The 26,312-nt window shown below is 53.9% G+C and overlaps 7 protein-coding genes across 7 annotated transcripts; 3 read left to right on the forward strand and 4 right to left on the reverse strand.

Moving 5' to 3' along the window:
* Window positions 1-4,106: 4,106 nt before the first annotated feature.
* On the reverse strand, window positions 4,107-6,404 carry AMTR1 (Transcription activator amtr1; the record flags this gene model as incomplete). The annotated part of the gene is made up of 3 exons (XM_049339401.1): window positions 4,107-6,055; window positions 6,106-6,335; window positions 6,385-6,404. 3 exons carry the CDS (start codon window positions 6,402-6,404, stop codon window positions 4,107-4,109), a joined length of 2,199 nt encoding a protein of 732 aa, XP_049203358.1.
* An 844-nt stretch (window positions 6,405-7,248) lies between these two features.
* On the reverse strand, window positions 7,249-9,574 carry POB3 (FACT complex subunit; the record flags this gene model as incomplete). Its single annotated transcript, XM_049339402.1, has 5 exons — window positions 7,249-7,518; window positions 7,569-7,641; window positions 7,688-8,293; window positions 8,344-9,072; window positions 9,501-9,574. The coding sequence occupies 5 exons, from the start codon at window positions 9,572-9,574 to the stop codon at window positions 7,249-7,251; spliced, it is 1,752 nt and encodes a 583-aa protein (XP_049203359.1).
* Window positions 9,575-11,715: 2,141 nt separating this feature from the next.
* On the forward strand, window positions 11,716-12,861 carry J4E93_001452 (uncharacterized protein; the record flags this gene model as incomplete). The annotated part of the gene is made up of 1 exon (XM_049339403.1): window positions 11,716-12,861. The coding sequence occupies one exon, from the start codon at window positions 11,716-11,718 to the stop codon at window positions 12,859-12,861; it is 1,146 nt and encodes a 381-aa protein (XP_049203360.1).
* Window positions 12,862-13,004: 143 nt separating this feature from the next.
* On the reverse strand, window positions 13,005-14,887 carry J4E93_001453 (uncharacterized protein; the record flags this gene model as incomplete). Its single annotated transcript, XM_049339404.1, has 6 exons — window positions 13,005-13,477; window positions 13,530-13,726; window positions 13,775-14,119; window positions 14,175-14,221; window positions 14,316-14,761; window positions 14,818-14,887. The coding sequence occupies 6 exons, from the start codon at window positions 14,885-14,887 to the stop codon at window positions 13,005-13,007; spliced, it is 1,578 nt and encodes a 525-aa protein (XP_049203361.1).
* A 2,938-nt stretch (window positions 14,888-17,825) lies between these two features.
* Window positions 17,826-18,395, forward strand: J4E93_001454 (uncharacterized protein; the record flags this gene model as incomplete). The annotated part of the gene is made up of 1 exon (XM_049339405.1): window positions 17,826-18,395. The coding sequence occupies one exon, from the start codon at window positions 17,826-17,828 to the stop codon at window positions 18,393-18,395; it is 570 nt and encodes a 189-aa protein (XP_049203362.1).
* Window positions 18,396-22,532: 4,137 nt separating this feature from the next.
* On the forward strand, window positions 22,533-24,995 carry J4E93_001455 (uncharacterized protein; the record flags this gene model as incomplete). Its single annotated transcript, XM_049339406.1, has 1 exon — window positions 22,533-24,995. The coding sequence occupies one exon, from the start codon at window positions 22,533-22,535 to the stop codon at window positions 24,993-24,995; it is 2,463 nt and encodes an 820-aa protein (XP_049203363.1).
* Window positions 24,996-25,294: 299 nt separating this feature from the next.
* J4E93_001456 (uncharacterized protein) lies at window positions 25,295-26,172 on the reverse strand (the record flags this gene model as incomplete). The annotated part of the gene is made up of 2 exons (XM_049339407.1): window positions 25,295-25,885; window positions 25,948-26,172. 2 exons carry the CDS (start codon window positions 26,170-26,172, stop codon window positions 25,295-25,297), a joined length of 816 nt encoding a protein of 271 aa, XP_049203364.1.
* Between the last annotated feature and the right edge of the window lie 140 nt (window positions 26,173-26,312).

The raw sequence follows: 26,312 nt of genomic DNA on the forward strand, positions 1-26,312 counted from the left end.
GTACGACTTTTCTTCTCCGTGTATGCTGCGAGATTGCCGATACCCGGTGATGGCTTGGATCTAAGGTATGGTGTTGATCAATGCTTGTTATTTCAGGCGGCAACTAGCCTGTTTGGGTAGTACATGGGCTGACTACCATCGTGTCGTGATGTGTTGTTGTATGTTTTGCGACTGGGTTGAAGAACGAGATTGCGAAAATAGTAGAAATTCTTGTGGAGACTTGGAATACATAGTAAGAGTGAGGTGTGGGAATGCGCATTGTTGCATATCCTTGCGGCTCGAACTCTGAATCCTTCTGCATCCTATTTTTCCTTGCTTTTTTGGGTCAGATAACTCCTACGTCGAAGTGACGTTGAAGGTCTTGTCTTGGCGAGAGGACTTAAAGACATAGATAGCACGGGGCTAGAAACTGCTACGAATGATCCAAATTGTGTGCGACAGATTCGAGCGTAGAAGTAGAAGAGTCTTTCTTTCAGCGTGGGTGTACCAATTTTCGGATTCGGGTTCGCATACGTCTTCTCAGCCTTGCCCGCCTCGCTCTTGACCTACCTGGATCTTCTCGAAGTATGGCAAAGAATACTGGACACGACACTACCCAACGCCTCCAAATCCTACCTCAACCCTTTGAAAACTTCTCTTGCTTCATGGGTGCGAAGCTCTCATAACCCGAAAGATCCCCATTTGGCCGAACGAGCTCGTCGAACTTTGGCAGCGTCCAGCCGCTCGACCGCTACGGCCTCGCAATATCTTCTGTGTCGGCGTGAGACCGGCATATACCGTTATACCAGCTCAACGTCTTCGTCATGGCGACAGAGACTACGCTGCAGCCCGAGGATTGCAAAATGAAGGCTGCACGTGGGGAGCTGCGAAATTCCTTGCGGTGACGTCATGGGATCCCTCGCATCCATGGATGGATCTCACCAACGTCGACAGGGTCATCGTGTGACCGTCTCGTCAATACTTTCCAGGCAGCCAGCGGCGCGATTTACCTTTGCACCCACATCCCACGTCTCAGATACCGGGGGAGGGGATGTTTTTCCCTCGAGGGTGAAGATTGCCCCCCTCAAGGTTCGGTCTTACTAGAGTATGTCATGCATGCCCACGGTTGATTTCGCGACAACGGCGAAAACACTATGAGCCCGCGACATTCCACTCCTCCCCTACCCCGGCCCGGTTCCAAGCACATGTCAACAGGACACACATTTTTGGCTGACGCACGCACGGTCCTCCGGTTCCATCGTTCCGTCGGATAGATCTTTCCAACCAGCTAACTGGGATTCAGGGACCCGCCAATTTACTTACCGCGACCCCAAGATCAACACCCCTCATCAAATCACCGATTTGCGATGACATCGCCACCCCAGTCGCAGACCCAGACCGAGGTTGGCCGCTTTGTCTGCCCACGAGGTCGGCGATAACAGCTTGCGATTGATACGAAACAACCTCAGCCTGTCCACGAAGGTGTCATGGATATTGGCAGTCGGTTAAATCGGAAGCAGGTAGCCATTAGCGCGACAACGTGTTTCTCAACACCACCAGGGCCAGCGGGATGTGGAGGGGTGGCTGGTAAAGCTCAGACCGGCTACCGTGGCCGTCGTATCGCCAGCTGTCGCCCAGCATGCGGCGGTCAGGGAAAGCGAGAGCTGAGAGGCAAAGAGCGACATCTGGATGTGAACCGAGGCACTCAACATGATACTTTGATGCGCGTACACAGCCTCGCGTCTAGTTCTCAAAGGCCATTCAGTTTCCAGACTGCATTTTGAATTCGACTATCGGCAAATGCCCGCATGGACCATCGAGATGCCGTGGGGGATTGCAAAAGCTGGTATCGGCGATGATCGGCAGCAAGCATAGTGAGTACTCTGGAGCAAGTGCAACTATCAATTGCTTGGACAATGTCTTAGCTCGAGCCCAACCACGAGGTATGCACGTTGCCATGCATCAAACTATCTCGTGCATTCTTCCACATACGGCCTAACAGGGTGCTGAGACACCTTGCGCGAGCGTCTTGACCTACTGTTCCGTTGGCCGAGCTAGAGGTCACTAGCGGATTGAAACTTCTGTCACACTTTGGACGAAGTTTACGCAAGATTATTCGAGACATATCACAGGACTAGGATGCGATGGCTATTTCGGCTGTACAGAGGTCCGCAAACAATCATCTCAATGCTCAAAGTAGTAGATCCATACGTCATAATCAGACCACAAATCTCACACCTACTTTACGCGTGTTGCGTTTCATCGCCCAACTCACGGCAGAACCCCGGAGCCGCAGGTGCTGGCCCCCAAAAGGGGAATCCGGTGATCCCTACACCATCAGCCTGCCCGCGCACTAACGAAATGCATGAAAACCTGCAGTAGCGTGCACTACGCGCCGTTAAGCCTCACTAACCTGCAGCAGGAAATCTTCGAGAAGCCCTTGTATCCTATCCTTCGCTTATCCATCGTTTTCATGGCTACGCCATCGTGCATAGTGGGAGCGGTGTCTTGCTTGCATGTGCATAGGTGCCGTAGCTGCAGCTTTAAGATTAGGAGACCTGGGAGACGCAGCCACCGTCCGGTCAGGTCAAACATCGACCAGCTAGCGTAGTCACAGCGTTGCGGTGTACAAGATGCATAATCTTCACGCTGTAAACGCGCCGTGGGACGCCCACAGTGCTCGTCGGCCATACTTTACATAGCGAAGGATTCAAGGTGCATGAGAGTGATGTCATGGAGGCAGTTCCCGCTCGCCAGCAAGCAAACGCGTGCATATTCATGGCGTGGAGTTATTGTGCATCATCAGACTACCAAGCATCCTCCACAAAAGCCCCCCGCCAAGACACCGAGCAGGGATACCCTGATGCGAAAGCCCCGACTCGTTACGAGGCACGCACGCACCTCGTCTGTTCCCGTCCCAGGCGTTTCCTCTAGGGACCAAACTCTAAACCACGTTTCTCTATTCGCCGAGAGAATATCACCAGAGAACGCGTCCGAAGCGATCAGCGACGCCTGCCACCAACCTCACAATTACGTGTCTTGTGACAGCAACCGCATCACGGATTGCCTAACAAGGTGACGGATAAGGTGACCTGTGATATAATGATCTTCGTTGCGCCGAAGCACCGCCACATAGGACCGCGGGCAAAGGCTCCGGCCAGCAAATTGGAGCACAACAACCATGGGTGTCTCAGACATTGCCAAGGTATAGCACGCATGTATTCAGGCGTGCGTCATACATCGCCAATCCATGCTCGAGCAAATTGGGCCGCCGTGATTGCAAACAAGTAGGCCAATATATGCAGGGCTCTCGATTGTGTCTCGCGCGTAAGTAGCCATCCGGTCGCGAACCGGATCCGCACTGGCGGCGAAGACGGAAAAGTGGGGGTTCAGACTTGCGCTCGTGGTCAAACACCGACCGGTGTAGCAGCGTCTGTTAGACAGCGACAAGTCTGTCTTCTGGAAGCAAAACTCGTGCGTATAGTTGAAAGTGGAGGAGCTAGAATCGTAGTTTGCAAAGTGGGTATGGGGTACGGATCAAGCTACCCGGGTAGAACGGCACAGGCGGTAGCGGTCAAAGGGTTCAGCTTCGAAATCATGTTGTCATGTTGTTTGGTGCATCGTGACTATAGGGTAGGGTTGAGCGACTTTGCAGGTCACACGTGCAGACAGATGCGTGGGCAAGTAATTGGTGTAGAGCCTGATAGGCTTCTAGGCGATTTGTATATGTGTTATCTAGGTTGGAAAGGGCTAATACCGCAATCCTGATTTCTTCTAGCTATCTAACCTTCTTTCTACACACGTCTCTTCAGTAATCTGAAGCATGCAGCCCGTGCGGTCGCATTGCAGCAGACCGTCCGATCATCGGCGCTGCGCTCAAAGGGGCCTGGCAACATGTGTCGGCTTGGAATGACAGTTCGTGTTGCTCTAGTCTTCCGATAGTTCCCGCACCATGGACAAGGGCCAGGCGCACGCTAGTGGCTCCTCGTAGCAGGTACTCTGCATCCCAGACTAAGCTGTCGGGAGGTACCTAGACTCATGGCTGAAGCTGACAGCAGGCTGGCGGCGGGCTTGCTAAGGGCCAGGGGACAAAGTTTGTGGCTGGTTGGTGCCTCCAAGTGGAGTGCTCATGGTACCAGGCCCTCTGATTCTTCGCCTTGCCACTGCTCGAATAGCTGGCGCACGCGGTAGTCGGTCGCCCAACCAATGTCCGACTCAATGTCTCGTAGGAGATGTAATACGACTTGGCGCTCTCGAGCATCGCTGAGGCACTGACCAGCAGTGAACAGGGGCTGCACAGAGTGGATCCGGACCGCTTCATCTGACCGAGCGAGCGAAATGCCAACAATTTCGCGGCTGTGCTTCTGGCACATGGCCAGAACGGACTGGTAAGAGTTCATGCGTGCGACGACGGTGCTGCGCCCCTGGGTGGACTCGTGTGGCTTGTTCATGAACAAGAGAATCTGCGACATGTGGTACGTCTGCATCGTCGAGGCGCACATGGGAATCGAGTACCAGACCTCTGCAAACATGGAGGCATTATCGTTGTTAAACATCGGTCCGGATGTTTGGGCGGGTGCCACCCTGGCAGAAGGTTTGAAAGTCACCGGTAGTCCGTCGTGCCAGACCTGGAACTGCTTGCGCAGACTAAACCAGTAATCCAAAAGGGTCCGCTGAGGAACACCAGCCCAGCTCATGCCGGCTTCGTTTGACACTTCGTCTCCCGCAGCCATGAAGTTGACTAGCTTGGCCATGAGCCAGACTAGGGCGTTGCAGATGAGGTCTTCCCTCATCACCTTCTCGTCGTCGGGGTAGCCGTTTGCTGTCGTGTTGCTAGGCATAATGTAGCCTCGCTCGTCGATCATGAGGCCAGCCTCTCTCCACAGCGTCAAGTCATCGGTGTCTAGCCTTGTATTTGTCTTGTTGATGAAGGCTGCGAGCATGTCTTGTCTGGCAATGTTCCAGAACGTTGCTCGCCGAGCTTTTGATGTGAAGTTGAAGTTTGCGGATGGCATCGATGATGTGGGTGTTGGTAGTTGTAATGGCATAACATGCTCTTGTGAAAGGACAAGGAGGGACTTTGCACCGTTCAGGTGCTTCGCCCAATCCGAAACAGAAGTGTCTAAGAACTCATAGACACAGAGAATAGCAGAGGCGGCCAACAACTCGTCGGTGTTTGCCACGAATGAGGTGTTGCTGGAAGTCCGTCGTCGCTTGTGTGCTGGTCCGTCGTAGGCGGAGTTTTGATGTCTTTGTTCGCATTCTGACTCGTCCGGAGAGGAGGCGACGTCCATCTTGAGGGCGTGTAGCAGTAGTGATACAGCGTTATCATAGTATACTGCTGCCTTGTGCTTCCAGTCGACCAGTGGTGCCTCAGGGTACTGCTCCATCCTAGCTTGACGCGTTACACTGCCTCCCATGACAGGCTTACGGCCCTGAACACGAGCAAGAGCCTTCGCCGCACAGGCAACAGCTGCGTACTTGAGTAATGGGTTGTCACGCGCCTGTACGGGGACGTAAGACGCGAAGTAAGTGCCAAGATCGAATAGGTCCATCCAGTAACCGGGGCCTTCTGAAAACCACCGGAGAAGGAACGCGATTTCGTGGTCATCTTGAGTGGACATGCTGACGTCCGAACGAGGTGGTGATCGCCGTGAGCTTGATATCGAAACTGAGCGGTGCATGTGGTCGGCGGAGTCGTACGGTGAGTTGAGGCGAGGATCTATCGGCGGCGACGCTGTGGAAGCTGGGAATTCCATCACGGGATGAATTCTTCGGTTGCATAATGATAGAGGAGGCGAGAGTGGGGTGCCTACAACAGATGCGGGTGGTGACTGCATCAGTGGTGGTAGGCTTTCTAGGTCGGGGGTATAACAGAAAGGAACGCTGGTAGGAGGCATCTCGGGCCCCATGCTCGATGGTGTGCTGGTAACTGAATGGAAGTTGCTGTGTGTGCGCCATGAAGGTAAAGAGCGAGCCTCAAAGGGCCCTGGAGACTCCATGGAAGCGGTCGACATTGTGTCAAAGTCGGGTGTCCCGGGATCCAGGTACGGGTTGGTGGTGTTGATGAAGGTGACTGGGCAAGGCATTAGCCAAGCTACATGGGTTACGTGAGACAGGACCTACCATGCTTGGGGATATCCATCCAGATGGCGTCCTCATCGAATGTGTTCTTGTAGGCGTAGAAGCCTTTCAGCGAGTTCTCGTCCCCTGAGTCTTCGCCGTTCATGGAGGCATTGTGTTGGTGGCGAAAGACAATGCCTGAGGAAGGAATGCATTCTCTTGAGGCCTTGGTGCATTGTCCGCACACGGGCTTCTTCTCGTCACACTTCAGCTTCCGCTGACGGCAAGTGAGACTGCGGGAGGCGTCAGTGGGCGACGACGTGGAAAGACAAGTCGACATACCATCCGGTTCGTGATCGCATTTCGACGTAGTTCAATCGTGTGGGTCTTGATGCGAAAAGCTTAAGATATCATAGCCTCGAGCCGAGGGAAGTGGGTAAGAAAAAGCATCCACATGAGTCGGAGAGAGCTGCCCTATATCTATACCAGTATGTCGCGGGCGATAAAGCGTTTGATACTCGATGGTTAGATGCGGGGTCTAGCATGGGTTCGCGCCAGTTGCGGATCCACCGTCACCATGAGCAAGGTTACGAAAATCGACGAAAGGCTTGCTCCTGGGCTAGTGCAGTAATCTGAATCGCGCTCGCGTTGCTCAATTTAGCTGGTGTGTGAGAAGCCAGACCTCAGTGTAAGGAACTAACCTGGGCCCGCCGCGCCCACGCCAGGTCGCGTCAAGCGCCGCAGTCAGCCGAGCCATGGCCGAGCTGCAATGCAGACACCACTTGCAGACGCTGCAGACGTGCGCTGGGGGAAGACTAGCCGGATTATGGACGCTAACTTGCCACTGAATTTAAACTTTTCTCCTGGTCGCTGCGCGTTCGGCTAGGGATGCAGGTCGGCCCTTCTACCTGGACTACCAACGCATTAGGGGCGGTTTTCCCTGTCTTCACAACCGGAACTTCACTTCCTACAACCCCGCCAAGAAGCATAATAACCTATGGGAAATCTCGGAATAGCCTCCACGACCTGAGCGAGCTTTGACGATAAGGCGCTGGAAGCGTTAACAGCGGCAGCGCGATGAACCTCTCTCATCATCGCATTTCCCAATCTTCGATGAGCACGCAAGCATCGGATGCTGGTGCGGCCGCCTTCACCGCCGCCCACCCGTCCACCCGTGCGCGCTTACGGTTATTGCAAGGGCTGTCGCTATTGCGACACCTTCTGCTTCTTCTTGGGACGTTCTGGTACCGCCTCGCCGGCGTCACTCTCCGCATCTTCCATTTCAGCATCGCTGTCGGACCCGCTGCTCTGATGGTCGGAGTCAAATTCCTCTCCAACCTCCGACTCCGAATCGGCCTGGAAGTCCTCGTCAACACTTTCGTCATCTTCGTCGGCGCTACCGCGGTTCGCTGGGGCTCCATCGTCACTGGACGCGAGGTCTTCGTCTTGGAGAGCAGCTGCCAGAATGGCTCCGGACTACATTGTTATGTCAGCACATCTCATGCAAAAGAGACAGTGATACTTACGTCGTCCGCCATCTCGTTCTTGGTCTTGATGCCCTTTGCACGGAAGAAGTTCTCGAGTGGCTGTTGCTCCTCACTACGTGGTGTTAGCTCAGCTTTTCGGGTTGTGGAGGTAAACTTACCGATTGATGTTCGAGAACTGATGTTCAGCCATGCCGTTCTTCATGCTGAAAGTGATATCAAATGTACGGCTGGCGGCCATGGCTCCACCAACACGCGACATGGTTACAGAGGCAATGTTGTCCATGCTAATATACGTCGCCGGCTTAGGGATGAACATGAATGCTTTGTCGAGGCAGAACAAGTGACCCTCGTTGGCCTTGATGGAACACTTGACACCTGACTGCTCGTGGTGGCTGATGAAGTCGCGAGACGGCCTGGTGATGCGCTTGCCGCTGAGTCCTCTGAAGATGTCTGCCACCACTGTCGCAATGGGGGCTTCATAGTGCGACTGAAGCTTGTCCTTGTACTTGTCCTCCAAGAGGTCTCCCTTCATGTTGAGGTCGAGATTAACTTCCTCATCGCGCTTGAACTGCATTACGAGGAATGGGTATCGCGTCTGACCCTGGCGAAGGGGAGGATCCAGACCAACGGTGATCAGAGTATGCATGTCGTCGGGTTTTGGCAAAACCATAAACTTCTTGACCGAGTCGAACTGAATCTTGTAGTCGTATGTTTTACCGCGTAACCGGAAAGAGCTCTCGTACATATCGATATCGAATCGACCTCTGCCATTGGGTTAGTACTTCTTTTGAGACTGCAGATGCGAACGCCATACCTGGGAGTGAGATGCAGAATGTCCAAGAAAGTGGCAAATGTGTCACCAGCGACCTCTCCAATCTCGGCCTTCTCCATCAGCGTCTCGTAAAATAGGTTGGCCGCGTTTGTCTCCTCAACGTCCTCGGCTCCGGACGCATCTTCGCCGTCCTCTGTCTTCTCCTTCTTCGACGCAGTACCGGGTATGTAGAAGCGCATCTCGACAAGCTGGTCGCGGGCGCCTGCCGACTTCTTGCCTCTGAACCTTGCGCCTCCCAAGTTTCCATTTGCGCCAGCGTCGCCATCGGCAGGCAACGAAAAGTCAACGGCGACTTCGTTCTTGCCTGCCAAGTTCGTGTTGGACACTTCGGTGTAGGGGACTTCGAAGGCGGGGCGGTTGGCTACGTTGAAGGTGAGTTCAGCCTTGCCAAAATCGGCCTTTCCCCAGTTCCAGCCACGCAGCGCATGCTCCCGGTTGTCCAGGCCTATGCCATACCAAGTCTTGAAGACCTTGGAGACGCGATCGAAATCCTCCTGCTTGAAGCCATCGAGTTGTATCACGCCGTCGTTGCGCGAGAGAATCTTGACTTCGTATCCGCGCGATGCTCGGCTCCACTGCGCTTGTTGGATCTGTGATTGGTCGCAAGTGTAGGTTTCGCCGTTTGCGGGCTTCCAGCCAAAGCCAGAGTCGGAGAATCGAGTCGCGCCAGGCTTCCGCGAAAGGTTGAGGTAGATGTCGTTGAACGCCTCCCTGCGCTGTGTTAGCTTTGCCTGCCGGGCCTGTCGCGGACTTAATTTCTTACATGTTTGTGGTCGCGTCAAGAAATTATAAGATGTGTAGAGCAAGACGACTATGGTAATGGGGAGTTGGAGGCGCGACGGGGGAAAGTCGCTATCGGAAAGTTGGTGCTCTTACTTCGTCAACGCGCTGTTTGCTTACCTAAACCCGCTAGTTGTGGATCGCACGTGATAGCGCGATTTCCTTCGCGTCTTCTACAACCAACTTCACTTGCTATCATCACCTCCATGAAGGCGGCACAATATCCGGAAATCCTTAACTGTCCTGTCTGGAGTCGTTGGCTCCTTTTCTATTCTTTCATCTGCCTCTACTACTCCTCATCGACCAAAGTTGCAGACACCCGTGGATGCCTTGTGACTTGGGCACAGCTAGGTACGCACCCGAACATGCCTAGCTCTTGATGAATGACTGCGACCCTTCGCTCGGCTGTCTTCATGGGTTTTCCCGAATTCATGGTTCTTCTAGGGCAATTTCTCATGGGTTCGTTGGTACGCGATAACGCAACTCAGGTTATCCTGCTCGTTGACAGTTCGAGCGCATGAACGCGATTCTGCAATGGTTGCACTTCCGACCGTCACGATTACTTCTCGTCAACTTCTATCACCATCTATGCTAAAACACTGCCGTCTGTGTTCTTGATCGACACGAATCGATACAACATACAAAACATTTGCTCAAATCTTTGAACAGTGCCTGCACAAGTGCGCTACATTTTGTAGAATGAGTGACAGTACTCAGGAACACTTGCGCCGCCTCACGCCTCTGTTCAAACAAACTATCCCGCGAACTATCATAACTTGCGCATGTCGCACTGAACCCGAGCATCCGCACCTGATCACGCCAAATCGCTTGGCTTGTCCATGGCTCGAGAGACTAGACTTCGCTTCGCCACAGATATCAGGCTCCTTCAGCCTGAAGAGAGCATTTTGTCGATTCATAGTTTCGTAGCCTGTATCGGAAATGTCCTTAGCAGTTACATTCGTCAGCCCTTGTCCACGCTCTTCCTCGAATCAGTTTATCCTGTCAGTTTGATGAGGTTGAGTCATTTGCAGCAAGGTTGGATATCACGAACTGGATGATCGACCTGTTCTGGACTGTTCACTGCCTGTGGCAACATGCCACGTCAATTTCGGCTATGCCTCCACCGCAGTTTACGGACCGCAACTCATTTCGCCTCAAAGCTAATATTATCACATGTTTCTAGCCGCATCACCTTCGTCTATGTCAAGTCAACGCTCCACTTGTTTCGTCGCGCACAAGAAAATTAACTTTCGGAAGGATAGATACTGGCTTGCAGGTGTACCCTTCGGTCATCAGTGTCCGTTTTTCAAGGTCGCAGCCATTGAGTTTAGACTGACCACTGCGCTGAAACCTACAATCACTTGCGTCAGCGTGAATATGCAATGTCATCACTTCGGCTACGGAGCGCCTAAACGCCCTGTACACTAGCCCCTGGAATGAGCTGTCTAGACTGAAGTTTGAAGACTTCGTACGTGACGCATGCTGAACTCGGTCCGGTTGTACCTGACGCAACGCATACCCATCTAGACTTTTGAAAGAATGAGAACTGACTCGTTGAATTCGTCAAGACGTTACAGATACGTCGTCTCAATGATGCGACTTGGGTTCTGGTGGATGAATACATTGACCGTAATGTTCTTGAACGTACATGCATGTGCACGCCACTAGGATGCATGAACACAACAAGATCAACACACCCTTCGATCACTTGCAATGCTCTCCCAGCCCCCACGACTGTTGCGGTCAAAGTGATGAACATTTGCCCGAGCGTTTGCCCCAGATTTAAGGTGTCGACGAACGACAGTAGCGTACGGCAGGAGTATACTCCGAGAGATGTTAAATGTCGCACGGGAACAAAATCTCGCATGTTCCGTAGCCGAAATATTCAACTCTAGTCAGTTCACTAGGTGAACTGAGTCAACCTTCTCGGAATTGCATCCGGGTGCTCTTTTATACTGTTCCGCCTCGAAACGAATTTTGGTCATATTTCATGATCGTGAACCGAGGCTTCTCGTCTCGTATCGGTCACTGCCTGGGCAGGTTTTTGGGACTGTGAAACTCACCGCGATCTTTGATCGTCATAGATTTGAATTTGCTGTGTGAAAGAGATGGACACTCGGGAACGATGCAATTGTTGTGAGCTTGTACCCAGGGTACGTATCGAGCTGAAAAGATTGCGAGCACTAAACAGCTCAGAACGCTTCGTCAAGGGAATGGGCGCTTTCCTCGGATTAAATGCACCTAAGTTCTTGGAGTTGCGATACTTCTCATTCGAGAGCGTCTCCTTGCGTATGTGCCGTATGAAATGCGGAAGGCGCGTTGGCTCGTCGTCTCTGGTTCGCCTCTGGGCCATCGCAGTACCATTGATGGCGGCTGAACGCATGCAAAACCGGTGCAGAGCAAGGACACATATACGATGATGTTAATTGAAGCATCCAACAGAAAGCTTCCTATGACGCCATCTAGATACCTGTATTACTCAGCATGCCCCTCCAGGTGAGCTCAGAGCTACCCCGCCATACCAGTACTTCGCTCAGCTCCTTCGACGCAACCGAACACCCCCATCATGACACCATGACGGATACGAGCGCACAACAAGCTGAAAGCCACTATTTTGCCAATGAGCCCCCGCCAAAAGATCTCAAAACGAACACGACCCTTGCGCGCGAGTTCATTACGCGTCATGCCGACGAGGGCCGTCGCGTCGTACTTGTCACTTCAGGTGGCACCACAGTGCCTCTAGAGCAGCAGACAGTCCGCTATATCGACAACTTCTCGGCCGGTACTCGGGGAGCCACCAGTGCCGAGTACTTCCTCCAAAATGGCTATGCCGTCATCTTCCTGCACCGACAATTTTCGCTGTTGCCTTTCTCGCGACACTATTCGCACAACACGCGCTCATTCCTGGACTACATGAAGGAGGAAAATGGACAAGTAGTGGTGGACGAACAACACCAAGACCAGATGTTGCGCGTGTTGCGCCAGTACACGGAGGTCAAGCGAGAAAACAAGCTATTGATCCTGTCCTACGTGACCATCACCGAGTACCTGTGGAATCTGCGCGAGGTTGCGCAACTTATGCGTCCACTTGGGCCGAAAGCCATGTTCTACTTGGCCGCCGCCGTGTCTGACTTCTTCGTACCGCAAGACCGCATGGTCGAACACAAGATACAGTCCAACGAAGAGTTCCACCAGGGCCCAGATGGCACCCGTGGGGGCGAAGTAAAGCCACCAGCTGCGCGCACTGAAGGAAAGAGTCTGATCATCGATCTCGAGCCGGTACCTAAGTTCCTCAAGCAGCTCGTAGATGGCTGGGCGCCGGATGCGATGATCGTGAGCTTCAAGCTGGAGACTGACCCTGCCTTGCTGGTTACCAAAGCCAAATACGCCCTGAACAAATACTCGCACCATCTCGTGATCGGGAATCTACTGGCCACTAGGAAATGGGAAGTCGTGTTCGTGTCCGTCTTCGATGATGAAAAATGGATACGGGTGCCCACCAGCCGTAGAACGAAGAGCTTGTCAGGAATGCCGTCACTTGTCGGGCTGGCCGATCCTTTGACCAAGAAGGATGTTCAGGCAAGCGAATCGATTGCTACAGAGAAAGGGGTACCACAAGGCGAGCCTTCTCTAGAGATCGAATCTCTTATCATCCCCGAGATTGAGAAGATGCACACCAAGCTCATAGACAAGACCCAGGCAAAGGCTGTGTCTGCGTAGCAATCCTGGACATACTGAGCAAGCGTTGTTTGTACTTTGCCTTTTGAGGCATGTGTTCCGATACGGGTCATTGGCTCGCACGGCATTTTACACGTGTTCATGAGGCTTTCAATCTACACATTACATTGGTTTTACCGCATTGCTCACTCTAGGATGACCCTCCACTGTGCCGAAGTGTGGCGTATGCTGGCGCCCCAAATAATCAACAAGACAGCGCCGATACCGACTATGCCAGCGAAGACCCCAGCCAGGGTACCGAAAGCTCGGACAAAACCCGCCTCTTCAGCCCATGGGATCACACCGAAGAGGAAGCCAAAGGCCACGATGTTCTTCAGCCCGTTCACAAGCAGCAGTACGTCCGAGTTGACTGGGAATGCGCAGTCGCTCACATACGCTATAGTGATCGTTGGCATGGCTGTGAGCGCTATCGAGATCATGCCGTACCCGAAGAAGAGCGAAACCCATGATAAGGCGTTCTGAACGCCGTAGCCGAACACAAGACAGCCTGCTGTCGTGATGACCAACGGGATGCACACCAGGTATAGTCGTGTTTCTGGCTCGTAGATGCCGAGCATTTTCCTTGTTCGCCACCTGCACCACATGTCGACGAGATCACCTGCATTCAGTCAGCACGTTTCCTGGCTACATGTTGCTCAATTATGACTTACCTCCTGCCCAAGCCCCGATCACATTGCCCAAAAGGCCTGGGATATTGATCAGGCCGTTGATTTGTGCGCTCCAGTTGTACGGAGGTGCTTGCAGCACGAATGGATTGAGGATGTTGACCGCGATAGTGATGACCAGGGATATGGAGTAGCAGAGAAATGCGTATATGACCGCGGGGTACACAATCATCGGCCACGGTCTGCTAGATGTTAACATTGGGCTCTCGCCGAGCTGGACTATTACATACCGTAGAAACAGCTTCACCAAACTCGTCTCCGAGACACCACTCCATAGGCTCAGCTCCTCCCTCCATGTTTTCTTTACTTCTTGGTGCAAGATGCGATTACTCGACTTCGGTCGGAGATGTTTCTCTTCCGCCATGACGATCTTATCGTTCGAAGGGCAGATGGCGACACCCGCGCCTTTGATGTGCTCACGCGTGTATCGAGTCTCAGGGACTAAGAGTAGTATGGTGAGGAAGTTGAGTGCGGTCAGAATGACAGCAATCCACTTGTGCCATCGCCAGCTGAGATTTGTCGCGATGAAGCCGCAGACCAATGGTCCCACCGTATTACCACCTGCTATCGCGTTCCTGGCGCTCGGTTAGCATACTGATAAGGGCCCATAAGGAGAGGATATATGCTCACATATAGATACCCATCTTACTGCCTCGTTCATGCAGGAAAAACAGGTCCTGGGAAGATTCAGTCAGCTCGCCGGTCAAGATCGCTCAAACTATGGCCCAAGGATGGGGATTGGAAATGAGTAAGTAGTACAAGATGACTCACGTTGACTATTGCAGCACCTAGAGCTTCTGTCGAAGACCCGGCGAAAGCAGCGATGATGTTACTCCACAAAAGGCTCTTGAACGAATTTGCCATGGCGCCCCAGACGCAGCATGCGCATAACAGGGCACTGGCGAATACGAAAATCGGTCGTTTCCCGAAATGATTGGCCATTGGTACCCAGAAGAAGTTGAAAACGCCCAAGACCAAGATCGGGTATAAGAGGAGATGCGCAGTCTCGTCCATGGACTTATCAAACTCGATCGAGAGAATATGGAACGCTGGTGCCAAGCCTGCGATCGAATAGTTTGTCAGGAAGGTAAAGGCGCACACCGAAGCGAATGCGACATGTTTCTTCCATCGTGGCCAGCGGAGAGGGTCGTTAGGGTCGGTTGGCGAGGGTTGTGGGAAGAGGACGATGTCTGCTGGTGCACTTTCACCATACCCAGCTGCACGCGCCGAATTAGCTCCGCATTCCAACGGACAAAGACGAACAATACCGTACCTTGTTGCAACACCACTGTACCATCGGTACGATCTAGAGCCCTCAAGCAGGTGAAATGGAAACCCGTCATGATGTCAAAGAGCCTTGGAACCAGCAGGAATCTCGACCTTGGGATCCTTTACTTCGGGTAGGAAACTGCCACTCAGAACCAGGACCAAGTAGGTGCGTCGCTATCGCTTTTAGTCTTGTCTTTCATGGGCGACATGGGGAGCACCCAGCGGCAGGTAAACATTGTTGACATGTGGTCGGACGCATGCTATGTAGGGCTTACGGAGTTCCGTGCAAGGCAAGATTACAGGTGCAGACTAGTCAACCAGGAAACTTTCCTAGGTTCTCACGCGCAGCAGGCGCCAGATTTGTTGATATACACATGCGGTCGTGTCTCCATGCTTGCTTATTTGGTTGGCTGAATGGAGATGGCTAATATGGGTATGGGGTCTGTCTGGTGCTGACATGCTGGACGTTCATGCAGTGCCGGGGCATGCGGGGCCGGTCGCGATTCCGTGCCCACCATGATCGACGGCCAGATTCGATTCTGAAGGCCCTTCTCTACAAAAGAAACGCTCAAGTGCCATGGGAGATGCCGGAGTGAAAGGCAGTAGTGTATATTCGTGCTTCGACTGCCGACTGCCACGATCCCGTTGCGTGGATCAGTCGATGGCAATGTGAATGTCGATTATGGTGTCAACAACCAACTTTGGCAGCCGTGCCAGTCCCTGTCGTACACACGATCGGTGGTAATCACGACTTCGTGAGATTGCGTCGCCATGCGCTCATCTCTTTGCTTTGTCAACCTTTGAGCGCGCTCAATCGCTGCGCCTGTCCCTCATGAGACGACCTTGGAAGGGGTCAAACATTCTCCATGTTATCGCGGATGGAGATTCCCCGAGGTCTGAGCTACTGCATCTCCACCGCGCGACGAGAGGAGGCTTGCGTCATGTCGGAGACTTATCGATCACTTTAGTGACGCTCAAGAAGCCGTGCATCTTTGTTGTTGCGGCGCCATCCCGTCCCGTCTCGCTAATCGTCGCGCCAAGCCTACCAGCGTGAAGGCCGCGGGGGACTCGACCTTGGAACCACAACTTCAACTCTCCACCCAAGTATCCCAACTAGCACACCACAGTTGATTGACTCGGCTTCTACCGCTCACGTTATCAAATCACGTTGCTAAGGTGGTGGTCGCGCGGCCAATGCTCAGACGCTCGACGATACGGATGGAAGCCGAGCTATGCTTCCCGAATGCAACGTTGGACACATTGCAGAACATGACACGGAGGGGCAGTATTGACGGATCATACGGCGAGTGATCGATTTCAGTGTCAAAGGTTTCCTTCTCTGATGACGCTGACGTTCGCATCTATGGCTTTATCTGACGCGACAGCTCGTTTTTCCTTACGCCACAACGTCTCGGATTGCGCGCCCAGTCGTCATGAAGCCGTGAATGCATCTTTATCATATTATCCTCTCCAGATTGCGACACGAATCATGTGCGGTCTTTTCTTCTTCCCTCGAACACTGAAGGGTCTCAGAATGAATATGGAGTTACGTTTCAATGACGCCGTACGACAAGAACGAGATCCAATACAATACCCCACGGCCATGTCTACGACCGCACAAATGAGTCCGAGTGACACGACTTCTTTGCTAGCTGAATTGGGTGGATATACTGCATTTGTTCCGATTCCCCATGGCGTCCATCAAGAGGATCAGCAGAGCCGTCCACGCGCGCTGCAAAGCATACCGCATGCGCAGGCATATTTGCAGCGTTTTAGAGCGTTTCTCGACAGACGCCATCGCATGCTGACAAGACAGTGCTTCCTTGCATCTTTGCTTTTCGCCCATGAACCCTGCCCATCGGGTCCACGGTGACGCCTTGCGTTGCACGGCGTGGCGCCTATTGGACCAAGCACATATCGCATTCCCGCTAAACAGCCAAAGAGACGCGGAGATCTTACTGCTACTGCACGCTCATCGACCGAAGATCAATAGAGTACAGCGCTGTCGAATCCGCGGATGCGGCGCAACGTGACGCTTCATCCTAGCCTACACCAAAGTCTCTCTATCGGAGTGTATCCCCGCCACCGCCAAAGCATGGTGACTTGTTTGGAATAGACTTATAACCTGATAGTCACCCTGTCTCACCGCTTGGCCCCGGTACCCGGACTCCCACAAGTATATATCGTCTGCGGTCCCAGACTCTTACCAAAGTTTCTTCGCATTCATAGGCCCAACGACTCTCTTCCCTCACGCTATTCCCCTCATCATCTCCAGTACTGAAACGTCGTCATTACATGGTTGTCTCGACCGTGGCCAGACTCGCGACCCAAAACTCTCCAGACCCAACAAGAAACCCATCGCCTTTCATGGATCCCCGACCACCACCAGGAAATCCAGCGACGACTGCGGAGATGTGGGACAGGTACGAGAGGCAAGCTGTAGAGACGGCAAGGACGAGAGAGAGAACTATGCAGCCACCACAGCCCCACCGCATAGTAATTCCAATCAAGGTCAAAAGTCATAGACCAATCGACGTTTCACCGACAATACCAAGCTTCGACTTCAGAAGACGTGGTCATACAACAACGGTATCGACTACATTGGCTACCTGCAAGACCTGTTCACTTCCTATCACCTATGTCTCTGGAGTTTGCGAAAGCTGTACAAGAACCATCATCCTGCCATCTTCCAGCGGCGAAACCACTCCGCCTATCAGTCCAGCCTCACGTAACTTCGCCTCTACCGACCTCATCAAACTGCGCAAGAACTCATATGGGGAAGATGTTAACATCCGAACATCAACAACATCATCGCGACGAACCTCGTACTGTCCACTGCCAGCGCACCTTGCAGACCCGTCATTCCGACTCTCCGCGCTGCAGCCGCCCCCGGAACTGGAAGCCTTCTCAAATGACCCCATCCGTAGCAGAAGAAAGACATCTCTCACTGACCCCAACGAGCCATTCCTCCGTCTACAGATCGCGCAACAAGCACCTTTACCCCGGTCTACAATGAACTCACCACCCATTACCCCCACATCACCACCGCCATGGGCCACCCACTCACGCTCTTCCACGCGACGCTCCAGTCTAGCAAACGCTGCAATCCTGCCAAAGCCCGCCTACCCTCATGCGCGCACTGACAGTGTGGCTTTATCGGAATACAGCACCCTCTGCCCCATCCAAACCACACTAACAACAAAACTCGAAAACACGACTAGCGCCTGGGACGACTGGGACAGCGATAACGACGATGTAGATAGAGCAGGTCTCGCGAGCTGGATGGGCCGGCGCAAAACCAAGGGTCGAGGTAGTGGGCCCAGGGAGGGCAAAGGCAGCATGGACAGCACTGAAAGCGACAACGACGCCACGAGGCCCAGTCTTTGTCTGAGAGAGACACCCAAGAAGGCCAAAAAGAGCATGAACATCAGCAAGGAAGACCAAGGTCTGGAGCGCGCTAGGATTGAGGCGGCGGAGAACGCGAGGACCAGACGGCGAGACGCGGAACAGAAGCTTGCGAAGAAGAAACCGAGTGGGTTTATCAGGGCGATTACTTGTGGGAAGAGCGATACCGATGGGTAAGTTTCTTTACGCGGACACTACTTTCCTTGTGTTTGGTTCGAGCAAGGCGTTTATGATGGGCGATATATTTAAGGATGATACCACGCAAGATGTTGGACTGGTGTTTCGGTATTGGGTTCTATGGTATGCATGTCTTACGACTATATAGGCGATTTAGCTATCTTAACTCATAACGTATAATATATCATTCAGAAGAAGTTCATGTTCCTTCGTTGTGACTTGCATTGTCATTGCTTTCGCCACCTCACTCAACGATACATTCCTACTTCTCCCAATAACAGCGCGGAAGTACCATAACAAAGCCATCCCCTCCATTCATCCCACCAAACCCATACTCGAAGCCAACACACACACACCCTCCACCGCTAAACGCCCTCCTGCACATTCCCGCACCCGCATCCGCATACTTACCTATATACCTACCTTCCAATTCCGTACACCCAGCCGCGCGCTCCCGCCTACTGCACCCGGTAAGAGGTGAGAATGCGGGTAGGCGAGCGGTGACCCCATCGCTAGTCTTCACAGGGTCGTTCGCCGAAAAGCCGCGTAGGGTAGTAGGGGTAAGCGAGGATGCTGTGGGAGGCGGTGATGTGGCCTGGGTACGACCAACGAGGCGGATGTGTTGAGGTGGGGTGGGGGTTTAGAGGTCCGGTCATGTGGTCGGTAGGGGGTATTTCGCAGTGGAGTGAACCAGACGGTAGAGTGGTTTGCGAGGGTTTGCGACTGAGTGCAAGTATGACAGTGCAAGACATCATCACAGCCCTGCTACAACCTCATCCACACAATCCATCCCCATCATCAAACCCCTTCAACCAACTTTCTAATACCACTTACCACCATCCCATGTAAAACCCATGTATCAACGTCGCACCATCGCCCGCCTCGACCGAGGCCGTGGACATCTGATCAGGCTGGTGGTATGTGAAATACGGATGTTGTGGCTTCCATGTGTGCTGCAAAGCATCGGTGATATCACCATACTGAATTAGACGCTCCGTTGTGTAACGTGCTGCAAGGCTGAGCGGTTGTAGGCGAGCGTTACACGGGGGCAGTTGGGCGGTCTGGGCTTTTGAGTTTTGGGGATGCATGTGCGTGCGTGCGCTGTGTGGGATGAGTGCTGTGGATGTGATTATGGGTGTGCGCGGTATCTGGGTGGTTAGTTGCACGTCGTCGCTGGGAAATATGAGGTTTCGTGCGCAAGATGGTACAGAGCTGGACAGGCTGCGATTTCGAAACTTCGAGATCAATAGTATACGCTCTCGCATGGTAAGTGGCGGTGTGGAGGCGCGGTAGGCGTTGGCCACGTCTAACAACTCGTCGCACAGTGGCGGACGCACCTACAATCGCTTTGAGCATGTCGGTGCACATGTCAGCTGCCAGTTAGCAGGGCGAAGATGTCAGTTGTTTCGGATATACCGCCTTGACCCTGACTTCCAGGAATCTTGACTGAGCACATTACAGGATGTGCTTTCCACGACAAGTTACAAGTGCTGATGGAAAGGCCAGCTGCATGTTTCTGTGTTCTTCATTTCCTGGCGTTAGAAGACGGAGAAGTCCGCGCTGTAGAGTTTCGAGGTTGAAATGTCGTTCTTGGCCGCGTGCGACATGTCCAAGTTAAAGTTTGATCACGCTCCAATCTCCATATGGTTTGATAGGTTGACAGCGGGAGAAATGAAGTCATGCAACTTTGTTAGCAGTGCATCGTGAGATGAACAAGAGTCGTGAGTTGGCGAGCAAGTCTGATGCAGTTGTTGCAGCCTCGCACGAGATTGTAGAATGAACGTTGGACTTCTCGGGGGTACCGAGCGTGACTAGCAACTAACAGTTACCAAAATCGTCTTCGGTTCTGCACCCTTTAGTCATGGCCATGGCATTAGCAGTAGGAGAATGCAAGGACCACGTGATGCTGACCGTTGGGTTTTGGGTTGAATTACCACGCCCGCATCCGATTACTTGGCCCAACGTACTGCATATAATTACTCTTTTTCAAATATGAAGACGTCATAGTCCACAGTCGATACGAGTCGGAAACCACGAGGTCCGAGATTTCGACGACACAGAAGTTGCGGTGGTGTTGGCAAGCTCATGCAAGCTCAAAACTAGCAGCAAGCCTTTCAATAGTTTGGGGCCCATCAACGACGGACTGTTGGCTACTTCAACCGATGCTGCCGCGGGTAGAATGGGACCTGAACTACCGAGCAACACCGCAGGGCTTGCGGGAATAATGGCGCAGTTCTACAAAAGCTGGAAGCATGAAGACAAGGAAGCATGAAGCGGTTTGAGACGTTCTAAATCGGTACAACTACCCGACTCAGCTCTGCAGTATGTTTTGATGAGCTGTTACAGATCACGAAAAAACGAATTCGTCGAGCGCGAACATGTCAGAAGAACTCGGGTGTCGGCACACAGTCGGGAATTTTTGAAAAGAGGGGTGTTGGCGACGAGCCTGGAGGTGGTGGCGGTGCTGGAGGAGGTTGGCGCACGCCTTGGTGAAAGTTAAGGCGATCGGTCAAATCTCAAGTCGTCGGTGTTGTTCCGGCATTGGCAGTCAGCAAAAGGCGCGATGCCTGAAGCATGGTGGATGCGATGGAATTGGCAGGGTGGCGTGAGCGTCTCTCGTGATCTGCCACGAGGTAATTTCCTTACGAACTGCTCATTAATCGATACGCGGACGGGCCAGAGGCAGAATTGATCGGCTTGCATCATCGTTGCCTGTCGTTGCTTGTAACCGACCGCGCGGATGTCACCAAAGCTTGTCACGTCGTGTCGGGTCCGGAGTTGGCGGCAGTGATGGCCCACCTAATGGGCTAGAAGGATGGCCGGTGTGTGTGGGAATACGGGAGCGGCCAGGGTCTGAGAAGGCCCGCCGGAAACCATGGAAGCGAGCGGTGTCGCTGAGGGCGGCGTCAGCAGCGTGAGATTGTTGTTGTTGACATTGCTTGAGCGCTGCTGGGCGCAGGGTTTTTCTTTGATGCAACACGCAGGTGCCTGTCTTGGTGTTGCGTCCAACGTCACCCCTTTGTAAGTCTGAGGCTAGCCGGATTGAGCGGATTTGTGGGGTCGCGTGTTACCGCATCGGGCCAGAGGGCTGCCAGGCGAGCCGTGGGCGCAATCTCTTCGACGCCAGCTGGCCAGCGCCTGAAGCTTATCTGGCTCTAGCGAAGGCTTGAGTTCTTCCGTCTGCTTGGTGACAGCGCGACAACGTTGGCAGGACGATCCTGCGCTGGCGGGTTAGGCCCTGAGTTCTGCGTGCCTTATCAATAGCGCCGCTGTTGCGTTCCACCTTTTACGAGGGCACATGTGGCCGTCGAGCACCACGCTCCCCACCGCATCGTCGGATCAGGCGCAGCGCATGCCGCTTGCCGTGCTCCCCTCTCGTCGTGTAATGCGAACCAATCCCTGCGCCCAGAAATAGAAGCTCGACGAGGCCAATCCCCGCGATGATCTTGCCGCACAGAGCTGGCATTGGCTGCGCTAGGCTGGAGATTGCCGCTCGTGCCCCTTAGGGCTGTCCTGAGCAATACCGTTATTGGTCGATGCGTCCAATGTGTGCCTGAATTTTCCTTTTCCAGTCGCAACTGGCCGACGCGATGACTAGCATGGCTGAACGTCCTTCGTATACGCGGCATCGTCGTAGGTACTTGAATCTGCGCGCGCCCGCTTCTATCCTCCTCACCTCCATCGCTGTAGGCGCATCTCAAGTACCTGCCTTCAGCACTTCATTCTTTACCGCCTCTCGGCCGCTGTCACTCGTTTCCAGCTGCCTTGACCCCATACAGCAACCCTCTAGTAATACTTAATTTGTTTTCGCTAGGTACGTACTTTCCTTGTGCTTTCGCTACCGCGCGGGGCTCCGCAGCCGCTTCCCAAAATACGTTGTTCTGCATGCTGGTGTTAGCCTTCTTTTTCGCTACACCAACCTCGCCATGCGACGACGTCCTACCCGCCCGCCAAAAACCAACTTCATAACCGTTGTGCCGCCGCCCCTGGATCATCAATGCTATTCATCACCTACTTATACCCCTGCTATCCTCATTGTACAACGACATCTCGGATGATCACCCGGCCACATCTGTCGGCTTACACACTCTTTCTACCACACTCGTTTCTAACACCCCGCCTAGGTGAACCCTCATAATGAAGGCTTCTCTCTTCGGCCTCGGCGTCCTCGCCGGTCTGGCCAGCGCAAACATCAACTTCGTCTGGGTCAACCCCACATGCGATCACCTGGACCCCACCAGTCTCTGCCTGACTGGCCAGCACTGCAGCGAAACCGACTGCTGCGTGCCCGACCTGAAGAGCGAGTACTCCAAGCTCGTCTCTCGCTCATCTCTTCGCGTCGTTCCCGCCAAGAGGCAGACTGCCAAGTACTCTCAGGACGGAAAGTGCGGCCCTGCTAACGGCAACCTCCTCTGCGACCCCAACAGCACCGTCTACAAGGGCACATGCTGCTCGCAGTACGGCTGGTGTGGAAGCACCGCCGCCCACTGCACTCAGGGCTGCCTGTCTGGCTGTGACAACGGTGCCTCCAAGCCCGCTCCCCAGCCTAGCAAGGCTGCCACTGCCGGTGCTGCTAAGCCCAGGACCGACGGCAGGTGCGGAAAGGACTTTGGTGGCGCTACATGCGATGCCAACGGTGCTTACGGCGGCTGCTGCTCGTCTTACGGATACTGCGGTTCCACCGACGGTCACTGCCTCGCTGCCAACGGATGCCAGAACGGATGCAAGGGCGCCACTGCTACTCAACCCGCCAAGGGCAACCCAGCCCCTGTCAGCAGCCGTCCTCCCTCTACCACCACCTCCGGCGAGCCAGTTCTTGGTAAGCCCTCGACTGCTCCCGCTTCCAAGCCCACCGGCGTCGCCACTACTGATGGCAGCTGCGGTGCCAAGTTCGGTAACACCGTCTGCGGTAACTGGGCCCAGGGTAGCTGCTGCTCCATGTACGGCTACTGTGGTAACACCACCTCTCACTGCGGTGAGGGTTGCCAGAACGGTCCCTGCCTCAGGGCTCCCAGCGTTCCTGCTCCTGCTGCCAGCCCTGCTCCTCGCGCCGCTAAGCCCGGTAGCATCCAGCTCAAGGGCCGCTCCGGTGTCCCTGCTATGCACGCTGGTCTCATGCCCAACGGCAAGGTTGTTTTCCTTGACAAGGTCGAGAACTACACTGAACTGAAGCTCGCCAACGGCCAGTACGCCTACTCTTCCGAGTGGGACCCCGTCACTGACAAGCTCACCCCCTTGGCCTATAAGACCAACGCCTTCTGCTCCGGTGGTATCTTCCTTGCTGACGGCCGCTTCGCTTCTCTTGGTGGTAACGCTCCTCTCGACTTCATTGACCCCACTGTCGGTGATGGTTTCAGGGGTATCCGTCTCCTCAAGCGCTCTTCCTCCGATGCTTCTCTCGATGGACAGGCCTGGAACGAGCCTGGTCCTCAGCTTGACACTCCCCGTTGGTACGCTTCCGTCCAGATCATGCCTGATGACTCCATCTTTGTCGCATCTGGATCCAAGAACGGTCTCGACCCCTCAAAGCCCGAGAACAACAACCCTACCTACGAGATGCTCAACGCCGACGGTTCTCCTCGCGGAGTCAGCAAGAACATGGAGATCCTCAGCAAGAACCAGCCTTACTACATGTACCCCTTCATGCACCTAATGAAGGACGGTAACCTGTTCGTCCAAGTCTCCAAGTCTGCTGAGATCTTCAAGGTCGAGACCGGAAGCGTCGTCCGCATGCTGCCCGACCTCCCAGGTTCCTACCGCACCTACCCCAACACTGGTGGATCCGTCATGCTCCCTCTCTCATCTGCCAACGACTACAACCCCGACATCGTCATCTGCGGTGGTGGCCCTTACCAAGACATCACTGCCCCTGCTGACCCGTCCTGCGGCCGCATCAGGCCTCTCGATGCCGACCCAGAGTGGGAGATGGACTCCATGCCTGAGGGCCGTGGTATGGTTGAGGGAACTCTCCTCCCCGACGGTACCGTCGTCTGGGTTAACGGTGCTCAAGAGGGTGCTCAAGGTTTCGGTGTAGCTCAGGACCCTGCTCTCGAGGTCCTTCTGTACGACCCCAACCAGCCCAAGGGCAAGCGCTTCACCACTGGCCCTGCTTCCACCATCGCCCGTCTCTACCACTCTGTCGCTCTCCTCCTTCTCGACGGTACTCTCTTGATCTCCGGCTCCAACCCCGTTGAGCAGCCCATCCTCAAGCCCGACGCCAAGAACCCCTACGTCACCGAGTTCCGCAACGAGATCTACACTCCTCCCTACCTCCAGGGTAACCCCACCCGTCCTTCGGCTGTCCAGATCTCCCAGAAGGAGCTCAAGGTCCAGCAGCAGTTCAACATCAAGTTCAACGCTCCTGCCAACGCCCAGAACGTCAAGATCTCGCTCTACTACGGTGGATTCGTTACCCACTCTGTCCACATGGGTCACCGCATGATCTTCCTCGACAACACCGGCTTCAAGGCTGGCGCCACCGCCCAGAGCTTGACCGTCACCATGCCTCCTAACAAGGCTGTTGCCCCTGCCGGTCCTTACGTCATCTACGTTGTCGTTGATGGTGTTCCCGCTATGGGACAGTTTGTTCACGTTTCTTAGAATGGGTCTGTGAATGAGAATTGGATGAGACGACGATGTAGCTGATGCCATAATATTCCTTGTATCATCCTTGAATTGAGTGGAGGCTTTGATAATTAGCGATGCATGTCCTCCTATAGAATAAAAATTGTCACGAAATCACTTGTTGCCAACGTTGAAGTATGATGTTTCGTGAAGTTGATTATGTCACATTGACATGCCTACATACAATCATGATGGTGACATCTCACACTGTCCCACGTCTACGTCGTCCCCTGGCATGCGTCGGGGCGCTGCGCTCACACACCCAAACTTTGGACTTAGTAGTCCAGCTCACCCTCGTCCTCGCTCTCGACCCTGGCCCTCTTGCTGTAGTCCGCAAGAGGACTCGCGCCCTTGCGCTTGCGACCCACGACGACGTTATCGGCCTTCAGGCCACCCTCAAACTTCTTTTCACCACCACCCTTCTTCTCCCCACCACCACCATCACCATTCTTCCCATCCAGCTTCCATCCCTTCTCCTTCCGGCCGCCACCACCCCTCTTACCCCCCATCCAATCCACAGCATCGACAGTCATACTGTCATGGTACATATCTCTCAAGTCCCTCGGGACGTGAACGCGGTTGTCCCCGATGATCTCCCACATCCACGCCATGGACTCGCGCATCTTGGGTGCTTCCCGTCTCAACTCACTCAGGGCGTCTTCCATCACCGCAACCCGGTTCTTGAGGGCCTTGATGGTGCCCTTGGCGGTGGCGTCGGGGGCGGTGTTGGAGCCGACGGCACCGGCGGTGGTGGTGATAGCGTCGGCCATGGTGGTGTTTGAGGACGACGTTGGTGTAGTAGATGTACTTGCGGAAGGAGCGGGGAGGTGTGTAGGCACTACGACACTCTTCTTGACGCTCTCCAACTGCAATCGTGAACATGTAGTCAGTAAACATGTCCCGTATATTTCATACGATAACAACAAACCTCTTTCCTCAACTCCGTATTCTTGCGGCAGACACGGTAAGCCTCCTCGGCGATCTCCTGCGGACTACCGTAATTGTCGAGGCGGGCGCGGATGCGCTGGGTATCGGGGTCGTATTCCATTGGTACTGAGGAGCGTAGTTTGCGGGTGTAAGGTAGAGATTTCTTGATGTACCGCTTGAGTTTGTTTTGGGTGAGGCCGCTGCGGGTGCGACGACGGCCGGGCATGTACTGGTGAAGTGTGTTAGGACTGTGGGCAGTGGATGACAGCAGAAGGCAGCAGAAGAGGCTCGGCTGGTGTGAGGTGTTGCGAGGATGGAGGAGTGGGAGTGCGAGACATAATTTCAGGCTGCGAGCAGAAATTTCAG

This window comes from Alternaria ventricosa (genome assembly GCF_023758065.1).
Source record: "Alternaria ventricosa strain BMP 2768 chromosome Unknown scaffold_2, whole genome shotgun sequence".
In the NCBI taxonomy this organism is placed as follows: domain Eukaryota; kingdom Fungi; phylum Ascomycota; class Dothideomycetes; order Pleosporales; family Pleosporaceae; genus Alternaria; species Alternaria ventricosa.